Source organism: Protopterus annectens, chromosome 8.part0 (genome assembly GCF_019279795.1).
Source record: "Protopterus annectens isolate FY-2018-M chromosome 8.part0, PAN1.0, whole genome shotgun sequence".
NCBI classification, from domain to species: domain Eukaryota; kingdom Metazoa; phylum Chordata; order Ceratodontiformes; family Protopteridae; genus Protopterus; species Protopterus annectens.
Window position 1 is genome coordinate 1,342,880,330 of NC_056741.1, and position 27,274 is coordinate 1,342,907,603.

The 27,274-nt window shown below is 38.2% G+C and overlaps 1 protein-coding gene across 1 annotated transcript in view; it reads right to left on the reverse strand.

Moving 5' to 3' along the window:
• The window catches only part of CD3G (CD3g molecule), a 101,516-nt gene that overhangs the window by 54,576 nt on the left and 19,666 nt on the right, over positions 1-27,274 (reverse strand). The window contains exon 2 of the mRNA XM_044080890.1: positions 16,362-16,400. Coding sequence (XP_043936825.1) covers positions 16,362-16,400 — 39 coding nt within the window. The remainder of the gene's footprint in view (positions 1-16,361; positions 16,401-27,274) is intronic.

Sequence of the window (27,274 nt, forward strand, 5' to 3'; positions counted from 1 at the left end):
TTACTACAGTGAAATATGCTAGGATTAGAATAAACTGCAATGTTTAGTATGAGAATGAGATGGTGTGGTATGTCTCATATAAGGGTACAGACCTTTAAGGTCAATTATATTCAATAGTGATTTGCTTATCATGTAATAAAGAATTCATTCAGTGGGCTCTCAAATAAAAATATAGAACTCATGGAAGTTAGACCAAATCTACTGTATCTGCCTGCTGTTTATTAAGCTATCCAATAAGTCAAGCTATTAGAGAAGTGAGATTTCTAGCAGAACTGAGAAACATATTTGCAGAATTAAAGAAATATGTTTGCTATCAATAGTCTCTGAAGTTGGATGCAGAATATAATTCTTAATGAAAATATGTCTCAACTGCAAACCCTGTAATTTTTTTACTAAAAGGAAATTATGGTAAAAAACAGACATATTGCTGTGCTGTGCTCTGGGTCCCAAAACTGCTTATTCCTCATTGTAGATGGATTAGCTGAAAAGTCTGAAAATGTTCGGTGTGCTCCATACTTCAAGGATGCCATAAAGGTATTTAAGCTTTTTCTACTAGCAACACTTCAACAAAAATTCCATAATTTGCACGCTTGGGATTAACTCTAACCTGTGGAACTTGTTTAACTTGCTTACTTATGTAATCTCTGTAAATAGTCTGTAATATGTAATGCTGGTATTATGTAATGCTGTATCTGCTTACCCTTGGAGCTTTTCTCCCCGGGCCTCCGCTGAAAATGGAGATGTATCCAGTCGGACTATCCCGGTCAACAAATGTAAAATAAAAATAAAAGATAAAATAATTACCAGACAGAGCATGCTACTTATTTATTTCTTTTTGCCCTCAATTTCTTGGACTTGCTTTTTGGGACTTTGGCAGTGAGAGTTTACCTCTCTCACCTGTCTACATATCCTTGCATATGAATGGCTCCTTGGACTCGGGGCCACCTTTCTGCCATCTGGCAAATGAGATAGCTGTATGCAGGACTGGGAGGTAGAAAATAGATGAAAGATTATTCAGAATCTTGAAAGCTGCACATGGAACTAGCAGTTTTTGTTATGACCAACCCCACCCCCATCCCCTGGCATCCTGGGTGATGTGACCACAGCAAGTGTGCAAGCGGCATTGAAAATGAGCTGATCCTTCTTATGTAGTGATGTGCAACTTCTTATGTGGTGATGTGCAGCTCCTATTGTCCCACCCATCCTGCTACCAGCTGACATCTCCATCAAGTTTCTTACTTCTACTCATGTTGCTGAAACAGATGTGCTCCCAGCTTATCCAGATCCCTCCATCCTCAAAGAGGCAAACAAGCATTACTTCATCATTCCTCTCACACCCCATGTCCGCTTCCCAGTTCCCAGGCCACTAACTAAATGTAGGACAAAATAATCATATTCAGGGCTTTTCTTACACCAGAGCTGACAGAATCTCCAATTTATTATACATTTGCTCTTACAAGAGCACACCGTCCTACACTGACTACAGAGGCATATGTTAGTGAAATGAAACACAGAGACAAAAACTATGAATTTGGTGACTTGCATGATACTCTAGTAAGAGATACAATTATTTGTGGTATAAAACAGATGAAACAAGGTTTTAAAAGTATCTGACAAAGCTTGCTAAAACTGTAGAAATATTCAAAGCAAGTGAAATTACTAATACAGAGTTAAAAGAATTAACATATCAGTATAAAATAAAATAAGCAGTCAAATAATACATAACAGCAAAAAACAGACACAAAGAAAGAGTGTGGAGTAAAAGTAATGTATATGAAAAAACAGAGCCAAGTGGCAATTTAATGTGTAAAAATACAGAGTCCAGGAAAAACAAACTGCTCGTGCAATTCAAATTCAAATTCAAGCTTGCAGTAGGTATGGCTATAAATATGACAAGAAGCACTTTGCTGCATTTAATCAGTTCTGCAGAATCTGTGCGAATTTAACACTTTTCTCTAAAACATATAACGGCAAAAGCAAGTGTGTTCAAAAAAATTTGCATGCTGTTGAATAAACATATAAAAGTTAGATGTTTGTTGGTAACACTTAAGTGAAACAAAAGAAAATATATCTCTTTAAGATATATATAAAAAGTGTGTTCAAAATAATCTGCACATTTTGAACAAAAATATGAAAACTAGATTTGTATTGGTACCACTGAAATAAAAAGACTGAAATTAATCTAACGTCAGGTCAGAATGCTGAAAAGAAATACTGAAAAAATAATGGACAGAAGACTTTAAACTGAATATAGGTGAAGGGTATAATGTTTTGTCTCAAGATAATTGCAAACAGCTAGGGATGCTGGCCTTCCTGTGGCACCGTAAGTTCAAAGACTGCTGTTGTAACTATAAAACAAAGAAAAATCAAACTTCTTTCTCAGATAATACCCTTAAAGAAGTAAAATGTTCTACTATTTTGAGTTTTTTGACTTGTTGATGAGTGGATGGGAAATACAAAATTCATCCCAGGGATCACTCCAGTGGCTCTACTCGACAGAGGCACTGGGAACTAAGGTCAGGTGGCACGATGCCAGGGTAATCCTATGGGCTAGGCTTGTAAAGGCTCCAGGGCCATTAGCCTAGTACACACCTATGATCCTATGATCCTATGTAGAAAATTACCTGCAGCTTTAAGGAGAAGCCAAGTATAATAAAGGGCCAAGGTATCATTAAGAAACAATTAAAACTAACAAAAGAGGGGATAATATGATAATTGTTGCAAATAATATAAGATTTACATGTGTACTGAGCCACAATAATTAAATTAAGTGATTAAAAAGGGTAATACCTAATGTTTAAATTTGAAAAACTGGTATCAAGAATGCCAAATGCTAAATTTTATTTTTCAGTACTAAATCCAAACCAGGGTTTAGGCAGATAAGACTAAATGAATGGAAAAAATTATGACACACAATATACTGTTAGGGAGATACAGGTTCTCAGACTTCAACTTGATATTTCATCAGCACCAGCGGTATTTCAAATCCAGAGTTATTACCCAAATAATTGAAGGTTTAGAAAGTGTTTTAGACCTAAATAATGTTCTTATAGTCTGGATCCAGATACAAAAAGGGCATGACACGAGGCAGATGCATCTGTTTAGTAGATAAAAACAGAGTACTTTCAAGCTTAATAAAATCAAATATAAAACAAGAGTGAGAAGTTTCACATATTTTAATGACAGAGACTCTGAAACCTAATACACACAAAAAATCTGAACAATGTTGCAAATGTCAGTTGCCAGAAGACAAACAGGCAATACAGAAGTTTCAAAGAATGAAAAAGTATCTTGTAAAGTTTCGATCTAATATGCAAGTGATATGCCTCCAAGAAAGCTTTTAGAGTAAGATGCAGCTTGGGAAAGGAGCTAATAACAGGAAAAGAGTTGTGGAATGCTTAGGAAACTAGTTACTAATGTCTGCATTAAAATTGTTTTGTCAAGTGGTTGCCAATTAGAATGGTATAGCAGCCATAGCTCTCAACCAATCAGGGACATATTTCATTGGGATCAGGGACAAATCCATAAATAATCAGGGACAATCAGGGGTACTTTTAAAATATTAGTACTATTAACTTGAGAAATTCACAGAATACGAGAATGTGAATTATATTCTGAAGTAAAAGAAGTCTATAACTCTAATTATTATCTTTACTTATTAAATATAATTCACCATTTCTTCTCCAAGAGTCACCAGTTTTAGGAGGGTTTAAGAGGGACAAAGCTAAAATTTAAGCCAAAATCAGGGACTTCCCTGAAATTCAGGGACAGTTGAGAGGTATGATAGCAGCTGAGATCCAACAAGAGAATATACCAATTGCCTATAGGTTGAGAACACTTAGATGCACAAAAGAGATTTATTCTATCCATTGCCTTATTAGGGAGGAGGGAAGTTTCTTTGCTTACCAGTGGGAGTGGGAAGCACTGAGCAGCCTTTCTGTCCGATTTGGTGAAGTTTCAGCCGGAAACTAGTAGTCCATTGGTCGTTTTGGGCCAATTCCTAGCTCCTTTCAGCCCCCTGCTATAAAACACGCTAAACACGCGTTTTTCCAGCTTGTACCAACTCAGCACAGATCCTCGTGGTGGCCTGCAGAGTGATCCAAGCAGCAGAGAGCTAAAAGAGTGACTTTCTACCAGATATAAGTATTTTTGTGGCTTTCCCACTGTTATTAAGCTAGCGACTGCATTTCGCCTGTTTTACTGCTACTTTAAGTGATTTCTGCATTTTACACTTTTTATTGCACTTTAAGTTACTAATTGTTGCAAATTGTTTCTGTAGGCTACACACTAAAGTCGCTAGCCGATTTACAGCATTTATAGCATTTACTGTCTGTTTTTTTCCTTGTCTCTGTAATAAAACAAAAATCTCTTGTTTTCCGCCTTACTGAACTAGAGTAGTCCAGTTTCAGAGTTGCTGATCCCTGGGCTTTGTTTTTAGTTCCTGTTACTGATCCATTGCCTTATTAGGGAGGAGGGAAGTTTCTTTGCTTACCAGTGGGAGTGGGAAGCACTGAGCAGCCTTTCTGTCCGATTTGGTGAAGTTTCAGCCAGAAACTAGTAGTCCATTGGTCGTTTTGGGCCAATTCTAGCTCCTTTCAGCCCCTGCTATAAAACATGCTAAACACGCGTTTTCCAGCTTGTACCAACTCAGCACAGATCCTCGTGGTGGCCTGCAGAGTGATCCAAGCAGCAGAGAGCTAAAAGAGTGACTTTCTACCAGATATAAGTATTTTTTGTGGCTTTCCCACTGTTATTTAAGCTAGCGACTGCATTTCGCCTGTTTTACTGCTACTTTAAGTGATTTCTGCATTTTACACTGTTTATTGCACTTTAAGTTACTAATTGTTGCAAATTGTTTCTGTAGGCTACACACTAAAGTGCTAGCCGATTTACAGCATTTATAGCATTTACTGTCGGTGTTTTTCCTTGTCTCTGTAATAAAACAAAAAAAAAAATCTCTTGTTTTCCTGCCTTACTGAACTAGAGTAGTCCAGTTTCAGAGTTGCTGATCCCTGGGCTTTGTTTTTAGTTCCTGTTACTGATTCATTGCCTTATTAGGGAGGAGGGAAGTTTCTTTGCTTACCAGTGGGAGTGGGAAGCACTGAGCAGCCTTTCTGTCCGATTTGGTGAAGTTTCAGCCAGAAACTAGTAGTCCATTGGTTGTTTTGGGCCAATTCCTAGCTCCTTTCAGCCCCCTGCTATAAAACACGCTAAACACGCGTTTTCCAGCTTGTACCAACTCAGCACAGATCCTCGTGGTGGCCTGCAGAGTGATCCAAGCAGCAGAGAGCTAAAAGAGTGACTTTCTACCAGATATAAGTATTTTTGTGGCTTTCCCACTGTTATTTAAGCTAGCAACTGCATTTCGCCTGTTTTATTGCTACTTTAAGTGATTTCTGCATTTTACACTGTTTATTGCACTTTAAGTTACTAATTGTTGCAAATTGTTTCTGTAGGCTACACACTAAAGTCGCTAGCCGATTTACAGCAATTACTGTCTGTTTTTTTCCTTGTCTCTGTAATAAAACAAAAATCTCTTGTTTTCCGCCTTACTGAACTAGAGTAGTCCAGTTTCAGAGTTGCTGATCCCTGGGCTTTGTTTTTAGTTCCTGTTACTGATCCATTGCCTTATTAGGAAGGAGGGAAGTTTCTTTGCTTACCAGTGGGAGTGGGAAGCACTGAGCGCCTTTTGTCTGATTTGGTGAAGTTTCAGCCAGAAACTAGTAGTCCATTGGTCGCTTTGGGCCAATTCCTAGCTCCCTTCAGCCCCTGCTATAAAACACGCTAAACGCGTAAGCTGATTTAGCTGAGTTACCACTGTTGCACACAAGAGCAGCGGCGGTTAAACAAGGTTAAACTATTTGGGCCATCTAAATTCCACTCTTCCAATTTTCCCTTAAAACTACCTTCCTCGAGCTGTACTGCTGATCTAACCAGCATATCCTATAACTGAAAAGTTCATCTCTACTTGATTCCCAAGTAGACTATTCTCTATCTGTAAAGCCTAGCACTTACTCCTACAGTACTTGCACCTTGATAAAGCACTCTTATTATAGATAGTACCCCACCAGCCTAAAACCCACTTCCCGAGTCCTTTGAAAGTCTCTTTATCTACTACTTCTAGTATGTCGAGGGATCAGTTGCTAGTGTCCTCTCCAGCTCAACTGGTGAACCTGGGAATATTGAGGCAATGTTACAACTGCCTCATGTACACAGACAATCCTCTCCTTCTCCCACAAAACACAAATACATGCGAGATGCAACTATACGGCCAAACTGGAGGCTGAGCTCTCTCAACATAGGACTGGCAAGACCAGACAGGAGGAGAAGGTAACCACACACAATACATACCCAGTCACACATGGTACCATCACAACTTCAAATCATACACATACTCACACAAAGACATACTCGGAGGCTCTGATCAAAAATTTACCAAAACAGCAGAGGCCATCAAAGCAGACACCCAAACAACTACCACCTCACGACCCAACACATGCAACACATAGACCACACAGTCAGAGTGTCAAACAGTCACAGCCCTTAAGGCCAAACAAAATGCCAGACACACTTGTCATTGGTGATTCCATAGTCAGACACACTGACGTCCCGCTCACCAGACTGAGTAAAGAGAAGGTCACAGTAAGCTGCCTGTCAGGCGCTAGAATCCGCCACATAACGCAAGCACTCAGGTCTCTCAACAGCAGGTACAAGTGCGACTCAGTCATTGTCCACGCTGGTGTCAACGACCTGAGATGTACCTCCTTGGACTACATGAAAAGGGACATCGAGGAGCTCTCTGATTATGTAGCCCAGGCAGGTATGACCCTGACCTTGAGCAGTATCCTACCTTCACCTAGAATGATGCCACAATACAGTGATAAGATGATCAGCTTTAATAATTGGCTTAAATTCTGGTGTCATTCAAAGGGGATCCAATGTCTGTCTGCCTGGGATGACATGCTGGACAAGCCACGCTGCTTTGCAAGGGACGGCTTGCACCTGTCACCCTGGGCTTCCGGATATTGGCAAAGGCTCTTGCCACCCCATAGTGCCTTTTTTAGGCAAGGCTCAAATTCTAAACCTACCACCCTAGAACACCAAAAGGAAAAAACTAAGGGTAATGCTGCTCAATGCCAGAAGTCTCAATCTCAAGATGCACGCACTCGAGGCCCTTCTCAATATGGAGAACATCGATGTCTGTGCTGTGACAGAAACCTGGTTCAAGGCTCCTGAGAGCACCCCAGCACTAACAGGTTTCACCTCATATCATGCGTTCCGGCCCCAAAATCCGGACAACACCAAGAAAGGAGGGGTGTCCATATTCATAAAGGACACCCACACCTCAAGGTTGGTGGCAACGCATGATGCATCGGAGACCATCCAGGTGCAATTAACCATAGGCAAGACTGCTCTGCAATTTGTAGCATGTTACAGGCCACCCTCTCAAACTCAGGAACCTCACATGGCCTTCCTGAAAACATTGGAGGGATAAATGTATCTCCAAACACCATCATACTAGGTGACTTTAACTACCCTAATATAGACTGGGAACACTACTCAAGCCCGAACACTCTAACCCAAAGATTCCTGGAGTTCATAAACTCAAATGCCATGGAACAACTAGTCACCATCCCCACAAGAGGAGAAAACATACTTGATCTCATCATCACGAACATGGGATCAAAATGTTCAACACCGAAGTATACCCCTCACTGGTGAGATCAGATCATAAACTAATCTCGCTGGAGGTCCTCATCCCGCCCCACCTGAAACAAAAAGACCACAGTGAAAAACTTCTCAAAAGCCGATTTCACACTTCTAAAAACTAGTGTGGTCTCCTTTAAGGCCCCTGAGCCAGTGGTAAACATTACTCAAACCGCTGAATCACTTACAAATGCCTTCTACCAGCACCTACAGGACTGCATGGATCAGGCAATCCCAAACAAAACTAAGACTCTCTGTACCAAAGGCAAGCGTCCAGTCTGGTGGACCCCAGCCATAAACAAGCTCTACAACAAAAGGAGGAAGCTACTACAAGATAGAGCAAAATCCTTGAAAGGTAAGACACCTTTGATCATTATAAGTAAAAACTAAGAGCTCTCATAAAATCATCCAAGGCAAATTTTGAGAGAAAAATCGCCAAGGACTCTAAAGAGAATCATAAGGCCTTCTTTAGCTATGTTAGAAACCTAGGAGGAAACTCCCAGATATGCTCAGAATTAGTTCAAAATGATGTGAAAATTACTGAACCTACACACATTGCCAACATACTGGCTGACAGGTTCAGTGCAAACTTCTCCCCCAAAAGGAGAGATATCTATTCCAGAGGATTGTAGCCCCCAAACATCTCCAACGCCCAGGTGAGAACTGCCCTCACTAAGGCAAAAACACAGCATCCATGGGACCGGATGGTGTCCCCGGCTGTGTGCTTCATGAACTCAATGAGGAATTAAACCCACAGTTAGGACAGCTGTTTAATCTTAGCCTCACCTCAGGATACGTACCCAAGGAGTGGCGCACGGCGACTGTGGTCCCACTTCATAAGGGCGGTGCCTCCACAGACCCTGGAAATTACCGCCCCATTAGCTTGACAAGCCTTATCTGCAAAGCCATGGAGAGGATCATAATGGAACTCATAAATAAAGACATAGGGAACTTGCAGACTTTGGATCCAACTCAGTTTGGCTTTGTCAAAGGCAGATCCTGCCTCTTAAACTTGGTTGACTTTTTCGAGACAGTCACCAAGGCCATTGATGAGGAAAGGCAGTCCATACAGCCTACCTCGACCTGGCAAAGGCCTTGACACAATACCCCACTCAGGTATCATCGAAAAACTCATCAGCTTGAATGTAAACCCATACATCACAAGATGGGTTGCAAACTGGCTAAGTGACAGAACCCACAGGGTCAGAGTTGCTGGAGCCATGTCAGACTCAAAGCCTGTCACAAGTGGTGTCCCACAGGGCTCAGTCCTGGGTCCACTCTTGTTCGGCATCTACTTTTCTGAAGTACAAGCAAACACAGGAGGGTTATGGCTGACAAAGTTTGCAGATGACTGCAAACTGGGCGCCATAGTCGAAAACACATCTGACACAGATATCCTCCAGAAGGGCCTCACAGAAATGGATAACTGGTGCCAGAGCCATGGCCTGAAGTTAAACGCCAAAAATGCATAGTCATACCCTTTGGGAAAAACAAGGCTACCCCTAGCTACCATATAGGTGGCAATCCACTGAGCACAGAAAAAGTCATCAGAGATCTGGGGACCCAGGTTGACAGTAGCCTTTTGTTTGACACTCATGTTGCTAAAGTAGTTAGGAAAACCTTCTATATCACCCACCTGATCATGAAGGGATTCACATCTAGATCAAGGGAGGTCATCGTCCCCCTGTACTCATCACTTATTAGACCTATGATTGAGTACAATGCCCCGTTCGGAATGTATCTGACCAGACACCTGCTGCAGCTTGAAAGGCCCCAAAAAATCCTCACCAAAAGGATAAAGGGTCTCAAAAATATGTCTTATGCTGCCCGACTGAAAGAACTCCAGCTCTATTCAGTCTCATACCGCTTGCTCAGAGGTGACCTGTGCCTGACATATAAGGCCATGTCAAACCCAGATTTGATGAATATGCTTCACCTCAAAAAATCTAGATCCCTCAGAACCACAAGGGCGGGAGACTTAAACCTTGACACGGTTATAAATAGAATGTGCTGGAGGGACAGATTCATCACCCAGAGACTCCCTATGCTGTGGAACAAAATCCCGGTACATGTGAGGCAGAGCACCTCTCTGGTCTTGTTCAAGAGGAATCTTGACCAATGGATGGGAGATTGCAGATATACCCCAGGGATTACTTCAGCGTCACTGCTTGACAGAGGCACAGCAAAATGATAGGCATAGTTTTTATTCAAACTAAAGGGGTGGCGAAAGCCACATAACTATGGGCTAGGCTTATAAATGCCCTTGGGCAGATAGCCTAGTATGAACCTATGAACCTATGAACCTAACAGAATTAAATTGCTAGCTGAATGTATGGATATAAAAAAATTCTGGAAAGTCTATGGTCAAGACATTCAAGTGGAAGCAAGTGCCAGTCTCTTGCAAAGCGTATACAGCATGCTTTTGCACAAGGTACCTCAAAGATTACAAAAGTTGTAAATAGGCAGACTTATTATCTGAAAGTGATATACAGACCAGGCAAAGTATTAACCAGAGAAGCATGAAGAATGTTTAAATAAGTAGAGAATCTTTGGACATAGTGTAGTTAGCAATGAAAAAAATGAAAAATAATTACATAAGTATACTGATACACAGTAGTAACTATAGTTAGTGAAAGATGTTACCAAAAAGGATGGAGTGATTAAAAATCATCTGTAAAGATAAACAAAATTTGGTCTTAATTTTCTTTAGGAAAAAATAAGTTTTGTCCAAATCCTAGTGTTTAACGCTAACAGAATAATAGTTCCCAATCAAGACAGATACTTGAAATTTGTAGATTTCTTCCAGTTCAAATATGCCTTTTATATATATATATATATATATATATATATCATATGAGTGGATTATTTTCCAAGTGCTTTGAAATAATCAAATTGACAGACACAACAAGTACAGGTGTGATTGATGTAATAAAGTCTTCTTGAGACAAATCACATCTGATGCTGTCATATCTTTAAATGGTCTGCAGTACACAAGTGAGGAATTCAGATCTATTCATGAATGATTCAGACATATAACAGACATCTACAGTATCATCATACCAATGATCACATGAAAATAACTAAGAGTGAAAAATCTTATTAGAAAAAGCTGTAGAAAAAAATAGCAAAATCTCTAATGATCATCATCTTATGATCCTCCTGGAATATGGGGACACTCCAAAGGGCTCAATTTCTCATGAGCTCAGTTGTTAGTGGCACGAGGTTGAAAAGCAGATTAGCTGCATCAGCTACAAATGGTACCATGATGAAAATTGCAAAACAGTACCACATTTAATAAATGCAGATAAATATAAAATAGATAAAGAATACAGAAGGGATCCACCATGATTAATGGCATGTCATTCAATTAACATGAGATTAATTACACCCAACAATACACCTTCAGAACATCACATACTCAACAGGGACATGGCAAACATCATACATCACTAACAAACATTTTTCTGCAAGGCAGAAAGTCCCCCTGAAACCCCACCCCCAACCCCCATGAGTGCAAAACCCCACACTCCTAAACTCTATATATACCAACTCTGAGGCCACACAAAACTTGCAGAAAAGGGAAAAGATGGAAAACTAAAACAGAAATCACCTTTTCCCTATTTCCAAGTCTTGCAAAACAAAAAACTGAAGGAACAGCATCTGACTCTATCATTCTGAAATGTCAGCTACAGCAGCCCACAATCTTTCTCCAGTTACATTTAAGGCCTACTGAGATACTGTATAGTTAACTCTAAGTATGCCAAGTGCCAACTGAAAATTCTGGGGAATATTTGCAAACTGAAGTTGAAGTTGTTTGTAAATCACCCAAACTAAAGATTAAATGTGGTTACTGAGGAAGGGGTTTAGCTGTATAAAAAATGTGGACATTTATAAGAGATAAATACACTGAAACTGAAGTACTAGGAAGATGAGCAATCAGAACATGTCCTACAAGAAAACAAAGACTATGAGAACTGTGATAGTCAAGAGATGCAGAGAGATGGAGGGATGAAGAGAAAGAAAGACTTCTGACGTTTTATCTCCAAATAAAGCTGTAAAGCAGCAAGAAATGTCCCAAAAGCAAGACCAGAAATTCACTACAAATGGGCCTGTTAAATTTTATAGATGTGGTAAACTACTGAAGAAACCAGAGAGAAAAATAGGCTGTTCCATAGGTAAAAATTATACTAAGGACTGAAATGTTTCAGTTGTTAAATGTGTTTTTGAGTATGTAAACAGTTTGATTCGGATGTAATTAACCCATGACATACTTAGTGTAATGCTATCTTATAGAGATATATGTAACATTAATGCATGTTGCCTCATAGTTATGCACTACAAACTCATATAGGTTCATAGGATATTTTGTCTAACTTTAAAAAAGGGGTTGCATATATGGGCATTCAGTTTTAAGGCTAATAAACAAGCTTAGATATTTGTATGTTATGTGATACACAGTTCACCTCCAGAATTCGCTGTTGGAAGGCAGAAATAATGGAGGTTAGACCACAGCTACTGTGACTGTGTGTTTTTATTAAGACCTCTTATACACAGTGCCTTCCATAGTGTATTGTAAAGTACTGAAGAAGCAGTTTTCTATCATTCCATCCTTGCTGTAATTGCAATGGTTTACATATTTCTAACAAGAACAAACACCCAAAAGTGAACGTCACTTAGTAAAACAGCAAAAAAAAGTCCCCAAGCAAAGAAAACATGTTCAAAATAAAGGATGCAGATGAATAAAAACCGAACAATTTTATTCCAGTACTTGACAGTAATATGGTAAGCGCTTTCACAATAATTCAATATTGCTTCATCAGACAAGAGAGTAACAGCTAACATAAGTCCTTAAATAACATTGTTAGGCCTCAAAATTCAAAGTAACCAGTCAGAAGCCAACAAACCAAAATTAATCACAATTTAAAGACAAAGTTACTAATTTCTATTCAAAGGTTAATGTGCGATGCATTTATAGCTTCAAAGCAAGATTCCTTATAGTTCATATTTGTTTACAAATTCTATAAAAGAATAATGATATAAATAATTAAAATAAAAATAAAAATAAGAAAATATATAAAAAAGAATATAAATATATATGAAAGCACACACACATATCAAGTACATATATAATAACTAAAAATACATCTAATAATTAGATGTGAGTATATATGTACAACTCATATGAATATAAATATAAATATAGTGTACACATTTACAAACATTATACTATATAACTCAACCATTATATTTAAAAATCATCTAAACACCAAAAATGAATACATCTGTATTAGCCATGCTTGAAATGTTGTCTGATACTACTACTTTTAAGAAAGTTGATTTCAATATTGTTGAGTCTTTCAGGAATAGGATAACGAATGATCTAATGGAATGTTTATCATCAGGCTTAATAGATAAATCTTTATTTGAATTTTTTATGGTAACTGAACCTTTAATACCTCAGATAAAAGGGTTACTGAAAATTCATAAGAATGCATATAGACCACCATTATGCCCCATAGTTGCAGGAGCAGGCTGGTTAACAGAGCCAATATCGGTATATTTAGATGGGGAATTTAAGGAACATCTTAATGAATGTCCCATAATACTAAAAAATACTGAACAGTTTTTAAGGGATTTATACAAAGAATATCATGTGAACCACAAAGTGGAATTTTTAGTGACCTTTGATGTCACCTCTTTATTTACTTGTATTCCAAATAATGAAGGAATAAACATGGTACGGAAATTTCTGATGAGATCAGGAAAGCTAACTCCAATACATGTTGACTTCTTATGCATGTTATTGGAGATGGTATTAGAGTATAATGTTTTCATCTTTCAGAATGCATGCTATTGGCAAACAGCTGGTGTCGCTATGGGCACCAGCTGTGCAAACGCTTACGCCAATATGGTTATGGCACAATGGGAACATCGATTTATACTAAACAATCAGAACCCATATATAGGGTTTTATCGACGGTTTGTCGATGACCTTTTTCTTGTTTGGGAAGGTGATGAAAATGCCTTAATACAATTCTATGATTATTTGAATAATACTAGCCCTTTTTTGAAATTCACTATGAAATATTCAATTAAATCAATGACATTTTTAGATGTCTCTGTAGAAAAAGTGGGTAATTTTTTAACCACTAAATTATATAGAAAGGCATGCTACTGTCCAACATACTTACATAGAAATAGCGTGCATCCGAGATTTACCTTTGAGAGAATAATGAAAGGTCAAGCTCTCAGAGTATCTCGGTTATCATGTGAAGAACATGATTTTACATCAAGCATGGCACAATTGGCTATTGAATATGAAAATGGAGGTTATAATAAAGATGAATTTACTCGAATCCGTAGAGAGGTGACCAATGAGAGGATGGACCGTGCCCATCCTTATTATAGTGATAGGCCTATAAATAGAAAGGTGAAATCCACATTTGATAATGTACCATTGATTCTTACTTATGCTCAGAATATTTCTAATGTACAACAGATTGTTAGACAGAACTGGCTTATACTTCTTACAGATCCGGAAACTGCAGCTATAGTGGGGCGTCAGCCTAAATTCATATATAAGATGAATTTAAAACAGTTATTATGCAATGGAAATACTAATACAATACCTCATTTATCATTTAATGTAAATGGGACACGAAAATGTGGGAAATGTGCATAGTGTCAACATATAGATGAGTCTAGCTTCTTTAGACACCCAGAAACAAGGAAACTCTGGGAACTAAGAACTCAAGCTGATTGCAATACAGGGAATGTAATATATTGTGCACACTGTACCTGCTGTTCTAAATTCTATATAGGTAAAACAAATAGACGTCTTAGGGAACGCATCAGGGATCATACATATTGTATTAATAAAGGTTTAGAATACAGTGCATTAGCGAAACATAGTTTGAAAGAAGGTCTACAACACACATTCTTATTTCAAGTATTGCAAACAGTAGGTGAAAATATAAGAATGGGAGATATTATTAATAGAACAGAAACATTAGAACTGCAGTGGATCTTACGTTTGGGTGCTCATTGGGGACATGGTCTGAATGACAGTGTCTCATTAAAACCTGTTCTGAAGTCAAGAAGGGTCAATAAGTATAAGAAGGGCTTGTAGTATTTACATGCATTTATATGTAGTTGTGCTATGTAGCGATGTGTTAAGTTATGCACATTATGCATATTTATTCATTTTTGGTGTTTGGATGATTTTTAAATATAATGATTGAGTTATATAGTATAATGTTTGTAAATGTGTACACTATATTTATATTTATATTCATATGAGTTGTACATATATACTCACATCTAATTATTAGATATATTTTTAGTTATATGTACTTGATATGTGTGTGCTTTCATATATATTTATATTCTTTTTTATATATTTCTTATTTTTATTTTAATTATTTATATCATTATTCATTTATAGAATTTGTAAACAAATATGAACTATAAGGAATTTTGCTTTGAAGCTATAAATGCATCGCACGTTAACCTTTGAATAGAAATTAGTAACTTTGTCTTTAAATTGTAATTAATTTTGGTTTGTTGGCTTCTGAGTGGTTACTTTGAATTTTGAGGCCTAACAATGTTATTTAAGGACTTATGTTAGCTGTTACTCCTGGTCTGATGAAGCAATATTGAATTATTGTGAAAGCGCTTACCTTATTACTGTCAGGTACTGGAATAAAATTGTTCGGTTTTTATTCATCTGCATCCTTTATTTTGAACATGTTTCCTTTGCTTTGGGACTTTTTTTTTGATATTTCTAAAACATTCACAGGGAGTCAAGTTACAGATAATGGAACTGTACTTGGTGATAAAGGTGACTAAATGTCATGCTGTGTTTCTGTAAAGATGCCATGAGCATCCATCCAGTATTTGAAAAGGAACTAGGAAAAAAATTCCCATTGTGAAATGCCATATAACATTTCACAGCTCAATGAGCCTACAATGACATAATTTGTATGCTGCACAGTCCCGTCCCCTTCCAGGGTGACTTAATATTTCTCCAAACGTGAATAGCATTAAGAAATAAAAAAAATATCTAGCTGGCTTAATATTTTAATTTTATGTCTGAGTCCACAGTAGTTAACTAGTCGCTATGATATGGCAGGAAGATGGAGGTAAGAGGAAATTAAAGGGTTTTAGAAGCATTGGAGTTACGTGAATATTATTGTTCAATTAAAGGGTCCATGTGCTGTTGTTGATACAGCACTTACTGGTGTTTTCCTCAAATGGGTTATGCGTTTATCTCCACTACATAACTGGATTGATAAGGGACTCTGTCTCAGAGGCCCAGACGTATACTTTTCCCTACATGCCCCTGAAAATTATGTCCTTTGTACTTCATCAGTTGTGCGCACAATGAAGTTATATAATGTAATCTGTAGATCTGATATTTTAAATATCTTGTTACACTGTGTTCCAGCTGACCATACAAGTAACAGTACAAATAGCTCTTGTGAATGCAGATGTCTGTGAATTCAAATAAAAGCAACAGAAATTACTCTGTATGACTTAATATTTGTTGGGGGTTGGCATAATGGTTAAAGTGTTTCCCTCACAAATACCTCATAAACACTGAACTTAAAGATAAAACGAACATTAAATTCAAATTCGTAATCAAATCAGCTTACGCATGTCTGCTGCGCTGTTTCCAGACCAAGAGAGAAGTCCTAAAACAGAAAAATAAAATAAAATCAGTGATTTTTTTGTATTTGAGAAAAAAACTAAAGAAACTATATTTACTTCATTTTAGTACTGAAGTGTTCCTGTTTACTGTATATGAAGGCACAGTCTTCTGCTAATCAGCTAATATTACAGTTAAGACATTTATTCATTGAGAAATACCAATATATTCATTTACACAACAGGAGGTAGATCGACAGAATAACACAACAATGTACAAAATTATAAAGAAACAACGTTTAATTTTAAACTGAGTAAGTGAACTGGTCCCCTGACCTTTATACCCATGACCTAGATCCAAGGCAATAAAAGTGACATACATACAGAGAAACATAAAGATATGATGTTGATCCTTACAGTGATCAAAAATTTATATTTCTTTCTACTAATATATTTTAAGAATGATTAGAAATACTGTAACGTTTCTGCAAGATTTACAATATTTTCTAACAATTAAGTACTATCTAATATTTCATAGTTACAGGCAATTTAGAACATACTAAGGTGGTGGTGTTTTTTTCTTTTTTTAGCACTTATCTGTGTTTCCAACTCTTCTTCACTAAATAATTTAGGACACATCTCTTCTTCATGCTGCTACTCTGAAATCTACTTACACCACATATGAGGACAGGTTTGTTCTGTTTTATTTTATGATGTTAGTACCTGTCAATGCTGCTATACAATAACAACCTTGTGTAGTAACATGACTTGCATGTGATTTCACCTGACTTATGAACCACATATAACATTTGTTTATGACGGGTCTATATTAGATCACCGAACGCTTAAAAAAGCGAATGGTGATTAGTCGACCCTATGTAAGCAAAAGCTTACAATGTCGAAGTGTCAGAACAGCGATTTTTTTCCAAGGGAAAAAAAAAATTGCTGTTCCAACAAAAAAAATAAATAAATAAAAAACAATTTCAAACATCACATTAAATGGGGGTCTTTGCCCCCCCCACCCCCCTTACTTAAATATACCAACTCCGAGACCGCACTACAGTGCCGAAAACATCAAAGTACCAAAGCGGCCAAGCAAATTCTTTCCCACGGAAAGAATTTGCTTAACAGCCACCTTGATATTTTGCATTTTCAGCCTTTTATGTTCGACCAAGATGCATTCAAAAGAATGCGTCTTCGGTCTTGTAATATAGACCCTTTATGACATGGTCATAAAATTCAGACTCATGCAATAAAATTAAGTTACAGCCCTTAAACAACTTTAGAAGTGATCACCACAAATATAACCCTTTCCTTTGCACATCAAATGAAGCCTCCAGGTAAGCCCTGGAAGCAAATACTACTGTCTTTTGGCTTTTCCCGGTTAGGGGTCGCCACAGTGGAACTCCGGTCCGCTAATGATTGGCAGTGGATTTTTACAGTGCTGAGTTGCCAGCCTGATGCCCAGCCTTCAAAGAAGGCACACCCATTCACGCACACACCTACCTGCATGTCTTTAGACGTCACTTGACCATGGGGAGGACATGCAGACTCCACATAGAAGGTGCTCCAGCCGAGAATCGAACAGGAGAACCTCTTGCTGTGAGGCGACAATGCTAACCGCTGCACCACCATGGCACTGTAAGCCCTGGAAGCAAATATTTTTTAATTAAATATAATATATATATATATATATATATATATATATATATATATATATATATATATATATATATATATATATATATATATATACATATATATTACATATACATATATATGAATGTGTGTGTGTGTGTGTGTGTGTGTGTGTGTATATACATGTATAGCTAGATATACATATATAGATATAGCTATAGATATAGACTATGGGACTCCTGAATTTGGTCGGCAACTGCTTGATTGACCATTGTTAGTTAACATATGCAGATGGTCAACAGGTATGATAGCTTAACAATCCCTGGGAGGCGGAATATTCCTTTTCCCCAAGGATTGTGCAATCTTGGAGTTAGTATATGTAATTAGGAGGGGGCTTGCTCCCCCTGCAAAAAAGCAAAAAAATGTTTGTTTTTTTTTTTGCATGCGGTGAGGATTTTACTCGCAAATGCACAATTGACTGTCAACATTTGTGTTGCTGACCTTTTGTGGTTGACATTTTTGTCCTTGACATTTGGCTGCATTGACCATGGTAAATAATCCCATAGAATAAATATACACACACACACACACACACACACATATATATATATATATATATATATATATATATATATATATATATATATATGGGTCTACTTTCTATCACCGAACTTCCGATTCACCGACACACAAGTTACCGACCCCAAACAACCAAAAACACACAACACCAACAACTCAAAAAACAGAACACCACTACACCGACACAAAAAACGTCAACTACACATTGCACACAATAACATATCCACTAACCTTAACCTAAACCCTAACCCTAACGTCCGACACTGCACACTTACCCAACCCGCACCCTAACCCTAACTCACTTAACCCACCCTAAACCTCAACACCGTCACTATCGCACACTTACCCTACCTGCACCCTAACCCTAACTCACTTAACCCACCCCTAAACCTCAACACCGTCACTATCGCACACTTACCCTACCTGCACCCTAACCCTAACTCACTTAACCCACCCCTAAACCTCAACACCGTCACTATCGCACACTTACCCTACCTGCACCCTAACCCTAACTCACTTAACCCACCCTAAAACATTCAGCCCATCACTATCGCACACTCACTCCACCCGCATTCTAACCCTGACACACTTAACCCTTCCCTACACTGCTCTACATCACTTCCACACACTTACCTCACCGGAACCCTTAGTCCGACACTACCGCACACTCACCTTTCCCACACCCTAACCTAAAATCCCTCACTATCGTACACTTACCTGTCCGCTCCCCAATCCTAAATCTTTCACTTTCACACACTTACCGTATCGCGCTCACATGCTGCCGTTGTCGGTCTCTCAGCTGTCGGGATATCACGTTTTCGGTAACCTACCTGTTCGGTCGTTCCGTCTCAGTCTTCCGGGTGTCGGTGACGTGGCGCTTCGGTCATTCGAAGTAGACCAATATATATATATATATATATATATATATATATATATATATATATATATACATATACATATACATATACATATACACATACATATATACATAATGTGATCTGTTTAAGTGCTCTTAGATTAAAGCCTATATTGTTACTGTTATGTATGACTTAGATCTGATAAAACTATGATAAAGTTGAAAGCATTTATCTCTTGTTTTAAGTTAATAAACTCTGGTTTAAACAAGCAATGCCAACTTGAATCCTGTTTTCTTATTTTCAATAAGAATGCAAAGCCCCCCTGCACACCTTAATCACTTGATCTCCATTTTATAGTTGTAGTTTACAGATAAAGGGCTTTTTTAATGGGAGAGAAGTATTCAGTGTTTGTGATGCACTCTTATGAGTCATTCAGTGTTTTTTGAATCTTTCTTTTTTATTCTACCATTTGTGATTCTCTCTTTTGAGTTTTCTACCTTTCATGATACAAGCATATATATGTATGTATATATATATATATATATATATATATATACACACACACACACACACACACACACACACACACACACACACACACGTAAATTACACTTCTCTTGATTATCACACTTTCTGTACATATGTAACATAGCCAACCCAACTTTCTGTACACAACAGTTTATTTGTTGAATGTGTTTGTAGGCACACCTAGTTTGATACAGCTTATTAGTCAACATGAACATCAGTTTTTGGAAAAATGGCTGAGTTCAACACCTACTCTTCCTTTGCTACGCTCTCTCTTATGCTGCTGCTTGCTGTTGCTCATGTGCTTTCCTGTGCAGCCCACTGCATTCTGCCATGCCGTAGCTGTCATGTAGCTACTGCAGCACATCGGCTCATAGAGCTAACACTACTGCAGTACAACAACAATGCTGAACTCATTTCCTTTCATTTGCACCATTGCTCTCTCCCACAGTGGAGAAAATACTTCTTCAGTCTTTACTGTAGTGGTTTCTCAATTCAGCGCTGACGTTACCCCAACCCCTCTACATTTTCATGTTTATCAGGTAACTTTAATGCCAAACAGAGATTTGTCCATGCTGTGGGGTATAGAAAGGTATTCTAGTACTAGAATCTGAGCAAGATTTCTCATTTCCTACATTTTATATCAAGCACTCCATGGCAACTACACCACATCTTAAAACTGAATAAGAAAGCACAAAATGTAAATTAAATGTTGGGGGGGGGGGTAAGTAGCCCAACGTATTCCATACTGCAACATACAGAAAGTGAAAAGCTCAAAAACAGAACAACTTAGGCAAAAGGTGCCCCAAATGCCATATACTGCAACAGTATTAAGCATATAAAAATGTGAATGTTTTATGAGGACATTTGCAGGAAAATATTTCTGCCATTATTTCCCCATATATACATAGGAATATATGCATACATGGTTCTTGTAATCTATCTTTCAATCACACTGATAAGTCGAGTAGAATTAGTTCAGTATACCAACTGTTAAAATATCATATGTTACATTTGTCCTGAGTTTCTGACATCTAAATTTTTTTCAGTTTTTCAGAATGAAATAAATCATGACAGAGTACACATGATAATAATAATAGTTAATGCCACATCTAGGGGTTGAAAGTACTTGCATATTTAGCTTGCTACTTACATCTTAAGACATTAATGCATGTTATTCATTTCTGCGTACATATTTTACTTCTTTTCCATGCCATACGGGGGGATTTGTGTCTCTCAAATCTGTCATATTGTACATGAAGTAAGAGAAGGTAGAACTTCAGAACCATGCGATAAGTAAGGATTATGTGGCTCATCCAATAGTATCACTAGTTCCGCTGTGTCTACACATGTCCGGCCTTAAATCCAGTTTTTGTTTTAGCACTCCCACTGCATGGGGTGAGGTATGACAGGTATTAACTATTCTTTCTTAGTAATAAGTACGACTCTGCTACTTCCCTGAGTCAACCCCCAAGTTTCTTTCTAGAACAAATCACACTTTTATTTTAAAAGGGCTCCTTCTTGAATGTTATTTGTACCACTGAGGTATTTAAAAAATCAGTCAGTGCCTACCCTCCAGTATCTGTACTTACAACCTTCACCTTCCTGCCACATTTCAGTAAATGAAATCTTTACACCTTATGCTATGTGTTCTCAGAGTTGCTTTTATTCTTATTGTATCTTTGAAGATGTATTGATTTCCAGAAAAGAAAACAATATTCTAGTTGAGCCCTAATTACTGATTTCGTAACAACATACTGTACTACATTGCTCAGTTCCACTATTTAACAACTAACAGTCAGACCATCAGATATAACTGCCCCCTGGTCACCTTCTTGTTTGGCTGTTATCAGTATCACTCCCCAGTTCTATTGTGCCCCCTGAGTTTCTATATACAAAGTATGTGGATCCATGGCTCTTTACATTCATACTTAATTACCATACTCCTGACCAGGCTACACGTTTCCTTGGGTGCCTGTTGTATTCATCTCTAGAGGCACTGCTACTGTAAATCAATTTGTCACTTGCAAAATTCACAACTTTTCTTCCACCTCATCATCAGTAAAGAAATTACACATAAGTATTTTATTACCGAGTATTGCATATCATTAGTTGTCCTTCTTTCCATACTCAAAATTACTATTATCGTCTATCCTCAGTATTTGGAGCTGCTCTCATGGTACTAAGTTTCAGAAGACTGTTGCATGTAAAGGAATTTTACTGAAAACTTACTTCTGTTACATTCAATATATCACAAAAGAAAAAAAGGAGAAAGCTCAACAGTTCACTTGCCTTTATACAGAATCCAAACAGAATCAAAACCTAGTTAATCTCAAAACCTTTGATTGCAGCACAACCAGTGTACGAATTAAATTCTTATGCTAAATAAAAAATATTCAGATACAGATACAAGAAACTCATTATTTTTAGACTATTTCTAGGATAAAACAAAGCCTAACAAGGTGCAGTTTAAGTACAGGTTTATCATAATTAATGTTTTAATGGTCTGTCTGTAAATAATTATTTTAAACTATACACATATGTATGAATGGCAGACACTTGAATGAAGGACAGTGCACTGAAACCCAGTATATCAATGTTATAACATTCATTGGGTCATAGGTGTTTACTAGGCTAATGACCACAACTGCCTTTTTAAGCCTAACCATGCATCCCAAATCTCTGATGAGTTCTGATACCCTTGATAAGTGTAAGCATGGGCCTGGGAGATTAATCATTTCAGGTTACCTGTTTGCATCAGAGACATAGCTGCTAAACCAGGGATGAATTTCCGGTTTCCCCATCCAATTGTCCAAGTTGCACTTGAATTGGATTAAGGAGGAACTCTGCTTCACATGGATGGGGAACCTGTTCCATGGACGGGGTAGTCCCTGGGATACATACCTATCTCTCCAGCAGGTCCTATTTATATCACAGGTAAGGTTTAAGTCTTTAGAACAGGTAATTTTGGTACTGTTTGTTTTGTGGATATGCAGGAGGTCCATCAGGATGGGGTATGACAATGTCCTGTATGCCAGGCATAGATCTCCCCTCAAAAGCCTGTAGGAGACAGAATACAGGGATAGGGCCTTGAGGTGATCTGCATAGGACATATTACTTATGCCCTGTATTCTTTTAGTGAGGAACCTCTGTGGACGTTCCCGTTGTTGGATATGCCTGGTTAGGTACATACCAACGGGGGCATTGTACTTAATGATACATCTGATGAATGCCGAATACAGTGCAGCAATGACTTCCTTGGACTTAGATGCCATACCTTTGTTTATAAGTTGCGGAACATAGAATGATTTCCTCACCACTGTAGACACGTGATAATCAAAGGCTAGATTACTATCTATGTGTGTCCCTAAGTCCCTGACTACTGGTCAACTTTAAGGGGTGTGTTGTCAATATGACAGTTACCAGGGATGGATGACTTCCCAAAGGATACTATTATGCACTTCTTGGCATTTAGTTTTAGTCCATGACTCAAACACCAGTTGCTTGTCTGTGTCAGCCCCTCCTGGAGAACATTTGTATCAGTGTGAGATTCAATGACAGTTCCTAATTTGCAATCATCTGCAAATTTAGTCAGCCAGAGACTACTGACATTGGCCTTGACTTCTGAGAAGTAAATGCCAAAAAGGAGCCATCCAAGGACTGATCCCTGAGGGACTCCACTTGTGACTGGCCTCTTTGTAGCAGTAGACTCCCCAATTCTAACTTCCTGGGTCCTGTCTGTGAGCCAGTTGGCTATCCACTGGGTGACATATGGGTTTGCACCTAACCTCCTGAGTTTGTCAACAATGTCCGAGTGGGGTATTGTGTCAAATGCCTTGGCCAGGTCAAGATAGGCAGTGTGAACGATTTTGCCCTCATCCATTGCTTTGGTGACCTTCTCAAAGAAGTCCGCCAGGTTGAGTATGCATGATCTGCCCTTTATGAAACCAAACTGGGTTGGGTCCAGTGTCTGGAGGTTTACTATATCTCTATCGATCATCTCCATGATAATTCTTTACATGGCTTTACATATAAGACTAGTGAGGCTTATGGGTCTGTAGATGGCTCACCTTTGTGCAAAGGGATGACTGTTGCCTTTCTCCATTTATGAGGCATGAAGCCTGATTGGAGGCTACAGTTAAATAGTAATTCCAGTGGCCCTGATAGGTCATGTTTCATGCTATTTATAAGGCATCCTGGGATATTGACTGGGCCCATTGATGCAGTGTTCTTGGTCTCAGAGAGAGCATTAAGGACCTGTTCCCTAGTGACAGTAGAGGGAGTTATACTTGATGATATTTCCTGAGGGAAGGTTGATGGGGCAGGGACAAGAGTAAAGTTGGAACTGAATTTATCAGCCATCAGCTATATCTTCTAGGTCAGTGTAGGTGACTCCATTTACAATGAGTGCTGCACACAATTGTGTATTGCCTTTGAGGCTGTGGACATAGCTAAAGAATGCTTTGTGGTTGCCCTTGGCCTGGGAGGCCAAACTTACCTCAGATTTGGCTTTGGTAGACTTTGTCCTCTGAGTTGTTTGTTTACTTTAATGAGAGTGATTTTATCCTGCTGGGTGTTGCACTTCCTAATTTTTGCCATGATTTTCTTCCTCCTGTTATACATTCAATTGATAGACATCCGATTCTGTGTATGATCCAGAGATTACCCTGGAATGGATTAAACCAAGTCCAAGTGTTTTTGCAGAAGGGCAAGCCACCATGTACTGTCCAACATCCCTGATATATATATATATTCACTCTGAGATTGCACAATCCCAAGGAAAAAAAAATATTCCCCTACTCAGGGGTCGTTGATTTCGCACAACTGTCAACCACCTGTCTGTGTAGGCATTCTGCTCTTTCAACAGGATGCCTGATGCCCATCACATAAATATACATATGTAAAATGGTATTATGGTATTTACATAGCTCCACCCCACTTTTTAAAAATTGCTGATATGCACAACCATAATGTAAGCTGCTGGTTACCCAAACTAACAAATCTGCTCTTCTTTTATTTTAGAAATATATATATTAATTCACTTTTTCTTATCCTGTCAATATCTCAAGTTAGTAATGCTAATATTTTAAAAGTGTCCCTGATTGTCTCGAATTATTTTTTGGTTTGTCCTGAATTTGTTGACAGATATGGTTGCTGGATGCACTTTAAATGAGAGTCTCAAGGAAATTGAGGCTTACTGTTGCTTATGCTAAATCTACTTGCAGTGTTAGTTTTTTTGTTTGTTTTAGTGGTAAACAGCTATCAATGTTTTTGCTGTGAAACTTAAAAGTAAAAAAAAAAGTTTCAGATTTGAAGCTTTGGATTCATTGTAAAAATAAAGACCCTTGAGCATTGTTTTATGGTAATTGGTGAAAAACAGCTAAATATGATATTGGTATGGTGGGGGGGGTGCTTTGGGGGGTATGGTGTTGGGTAGCATGGAACCCTAGTCCATTGTCCTAAGGCCCCATTTGACCATGATCCAAGTCTGGTTAGAAGGGAGGCATTTTGGTTCACTGAGATACTGGCATACAGCAAATAATGGGTTTCCTTGCATGTACAACATAAGGACCAGGACATGTGTACTCAGCAAGTCACTCCTGTACTGTAGCTGAGGGCTGAGCCTATGTAGAAATTCACCTGCTGAAAGGCCCAGCACTGAAAAAGCTCCGTTTGTCAGGGCTAGCACACACAACCAGAGATAGGCTCTAAGGGAAAATCCTGATGGCTACATATAATGGGTCTCCTCACAAGCATGGTCAAGGGAAACTTTATAGCTGGCAAGCAATAGCCAGAAGAATGTCTGAGATAAAAAAATTCCCTAATACTATATGGAAGAATTTTGCATAAAAATAGGATGGGACAACAAAGTAAAGTCAAAAGAAAACATTAACCTTTTCTCACTTTATAGCATGACAGAAATGGAAGGAACAAGAAGGAATGTATGAATAATGTTACACACATTAAAAAGAGCAATTTAGTATTGGTTACTATCTACTATTTATTTAATTCCCTACATTTCTTGATTTGTTTCCCTCTCTGCAAGCAAACTAACTACCTTTTTTTTTACTTTCCAATGAATGCTCAAAGAACAATCACTCAAAAATCCATTGCTCACTGACTGAGAACACACTTTACCTAGACCCCATCAGCTAATATGGAAATAAGCTTTTAAGCAGGGGACAAGCCTTCATGCACCCTCACCCACACTGGAATAAAGCACCTTGCATACTCTAACAGGTACATACTAACTCCAGAGTCATATAAGAGTGTGGCGATGAGAAACTCCCCATTAAAATGCACAGAAGTCTTGCACAAACAGCGATACTACACTGCTTTGTTATCTAGCCTTTGACATATGACGAAATGTCTAGCAATGCCCAAACATGCATACATACATACACTCATACAAAGATTCATACAATAAACAAACATACAGAGCTGATGTAAGTGGGTGTTCTTACACACTCAGGCTGCTCAGCTGGAGTATAAGCATCCCTTGGCTGGGTTCACATCCTTGAATCCCTATGAAGCACAGCACATTAAAGGACTTTCCCCAGATATGTTGCTGCAGTATGACATCACTGACTTTCTCCCCCAAATGGATCAGCCATTCTTAAAGATTCACTCTTGCCCTTTCCCATGTGGCTACTCCAGTGCTCAGGGTACTTTTCAAATGTAGGTAATCTGAGGCAAAGACAGGGTCAAAACCTCTATGTCGAGAGTCTGACAGCCATATAATTGTTATTTGTACTGGCTATCCTCCATGTTCTAACAGTAGCTGAGTGTTTCTTGGCCCATATGAAAACTATTAAAAGTTTTTTATGGAGAACAAAACTTAACTATTACAGCAGAAAGGATTTGGCCATTTTCTCCCTTAAGGGTTATACAGTTTGTGGCCTGAACACCAAGAGTCCTCAGAAAGGGGGGCTGTCTATAAAGATTAAATTTACATCTTCAGCAAACTGCATAAACTGAACTCAGAAGTGACAGCTATGGCGTGGCCAAGGATGAACACAGGATAGCAGCAGATTTCTTCAGATCCACCAATTTCATTACATTGACAGGAATTAATTACTTAAAAAATTAATTCTTGAAGTAATTTTCTTTCTAAATATGTTTGTTTTATATAGTTCTTGAACTATATCTAAAAAAGAAAGGAAATCTTAATAATATTCCTGTCAGAAATTACTTTGGAAATTTTCCTGTCAGTTTATCAGTCTGAAATGAGTTCCAGTAAGACAAATTCTCAAGACTCCAGCATCAAGAAAGAACTTCAGTCTCTGATAATTATAGTCCAGCAACTTACTGCTAAGATGGAT